At 56.1% G+C, this 2,500-nt stretch overlaps 1 protein-coding gene across 10 annotated transcripts in view; it reads right to left on the bottom strand.

The window, feature by feature from the left end:
- kmt2ca (lysine (K)-specific methyltransferase 2Ca) overlaps positions 1 to 2,500 on the bottom strand; it is a 157,555-nt gene that overhangs the window by 93,087 nt on the left and 61,968 nt on the right. For all 10 annotated transcript variants that reach the window (XM_047811175.1, XM_047811172.1, XM_047811170.1 and 7 more), the window contains exon 10: positions 1,057 to 1,171. In XM_047811175.1, the coding sequence (XP_047667131.1) occupies positions 1,057 to 1,171 (115 nt within the window). The remainder of the gene's footprint in view (positions 1 to 1,056; positions 1,172 to 2,500) is intronic.

Here is a 2,500-nt window from a genome sequence, read left to right as displayed (position 1 = left end):
ACACTGAAAGGCTTTGATCTACTGGTTAACGAGGGCGCCAACATTATTAATCAATGTCTCTTCTCGGCGTGCCTGACTAAACAGCAGAGTCTGTCCATAAAGGGTCAAGAGGTCATAACGATATTCCCAGCAGAGCTCACGGATAATCGAAATGTTCCCAATCGATTCCTGCACACGTTACGATTCCGTGTCAACACACACACACACACACACACACACACACACACACACACACATCGTTAGGATTTTTTCTGGGTTTTTGTATGTTAGACCTTATTAAACTCCTCCCACTTCTCAGGTAACGTTAGAGGATCGAACGCTACGCAGGACGCCGATGTCCCTGAGCTCTTATTATTTTCTGTGCTGCACGTTCCAAAGGGAGAGTTCTGTAAATAGCACGAGGTGATGTGTTGAAAGCAGCGAGAGCATGAACTCTCACACACACACACATACACACACACACACACACACATGCGCGCACACACGCACGCGCACACACCTGTCAGTACACATAAGCACACATTCAGACCACTCTCTACTGAACACACTCTCTCTCTCTCTCTCTCTCTCTCTCTCTCTCTCTCAGTTTACTTCCTCATCTTTATCACTCTTTGCCTCTCCACCCCCCCCCCCCAACACACACACACTCTTTTATTCTGTTCCTCATCTAGCCCTGCAAGGGGACTGCAAAATGCCACTAAAAGCACTGACACCATTTTCACACAGCAAAACACAGAGCAACAGAAATAAGAGAGAGAGACACAGACACACACATAGAGAGAGAGAGAGAGAGAGAGAGAGAGAGAGAGAGAGAGAGACAGAGACAGAGACAGGTAGAGAGAGAGAGAGAGAGAGAGAGAGACAGAGAGAGAGACAGGTAGAGACAGAGAGAGAGACAGGTAGAGAGAGAGAGAGACAGAGAGAGACAGAGACAGGTAGAGAGAGAGAGAGAGAGAGAGAGAGAGAGAGAGAGAGAGAGCTGTGTGTGTGTGTGTGTGTGTGTGTGTGTGTGTGTGTGTGTGTGTGTGTGTGTGTGTGCTTTACCATACTCCTTACCTTACACCTCCAGCTGCCGGCAGGGAGGGAATCCATTACAGGCTCCAGGCAGAAGGTGTGAAATCCTTTGTCACACATGTCACACACCAGCATCTTGGTGTCCTCACCAGGGTTCCTGAAGCCAGACGAGGGAGAACCGAGCGAGAACACAAGTTAGTCAGGAAACACCAGGGTGTGCGCTTTAAAACAACAACAAAGCAGAGAGACTCAATCTAATAAATTATCTGCAGTAATAATGACACACGGCAGCGTCATTCTGCTCGTCTAATTGAATTAGCCGTTCCACCATCTGCAAACTCCACGTGACGACTTCATTAGGCTCCTCAGACAGCGTTCTCCAGCTGACGGAGATGGTGTTCATCGCTTTTAAAGCAAACGAGTCATTAAACCAGCTGTGTGAGAACCAGAACTTAATGTGAGCTCTGCACTCTCGCAGCTCACAACCCCGCTCTCTCGCAGCTCACATCCCCGCACTCTCGCAGCTCACATCCCCGCACTCTCACCGCTCACGTCCCCGCTCTCTCGCCGCTCACGTCCCCGCTCTCTCGCCGCTCACGTCCCCGCTCTCTCGCCGCTCACGTCCCCGCTCTCTCGCCGCTCACGTCCCCGCTCTCTCGCCGCTCACGTCCCCGCTCTCTCGCAGCTCACATCCCCGCTCTCTCACAGCTCACATCCCCGCACTCTCTCGCCGCTCACAACCCCGCACTCTCACAGCTCACATCCCCGCACTCTCACAGCTCACATCCCCACACTCTCACAGCTCACATCCCCGCTCTCTCGCCGCTCACAACCCCGCACTCTCACAGCTCACATCCCCGCTCTCTCGCCGCTCACGACCCCGCTCTCTCTCGCCGCTCACGACCCCGCTCTCTCTCGCCGCTCACGACCCCGCTCTCTCTCGCCGCTCACGACCCCGCTCTCTCTCGCCGCTCACGACCCCGCTCTCTCTCGCCGCTCACGACCCCGCTCTCTCTCGCCGCTCACGACCCCGCTCTCTCGCCGCTCACGACCCCCCTCTCTCGCCGCTCACGACCCCGCTCTCTCTCGCCGCTCACGACCCCGCTCTCTCTCGCCGCTCACGACCCCGCTCTCTCTCGCCGCTCACGACCCCGCTCTCTCGCCGCTCACGACCCCGCTCTCTCGCCGCTCACGACCCCGCTCTCTCGCCGCTCACGACCCCGCTCTCTCGCCGCTCACGACCCCGCTCTCTCGCCGCTCACGACCCCGCTCTCTCTCGCCGCTCACATCCCCGCTCTCTCGCCGCTCACATCCCCGCTCTCTCGCCGCTCACATCCCCGCTCTCTCGCCGCTCACGACCCCCCTCTCTCGCCGCTCACGACCCCCCTCTCTCGCCGCTCACGACCCCGCTCTCTCGCACAAACTTCTGTGCCGTTTATTTCCTTGTTGCTTGTGGGAAGGAAAAGTAAATATCACGTACATCTCC

This window comes from Tachysurus fulvidraco, chromosome 3 (assembly GCF_022655615.1).
Source record: "Tachysurus fulvidraco isolate hzauxx_2018 chromosome 3, HZAU_PFXX_2.0, whole genome shotgun sequence".
Taxonomy (NCBI): domain Eukaryota; kingdom Metazoa; phylum Chordata; class Actinopteri; order Siluriformes; family Bagridae; genus Tachysurus; species Tachysurus fulvidraco.
This window is presented reverse-complemented; position numbering and strand designations above follow the sequence as displayed.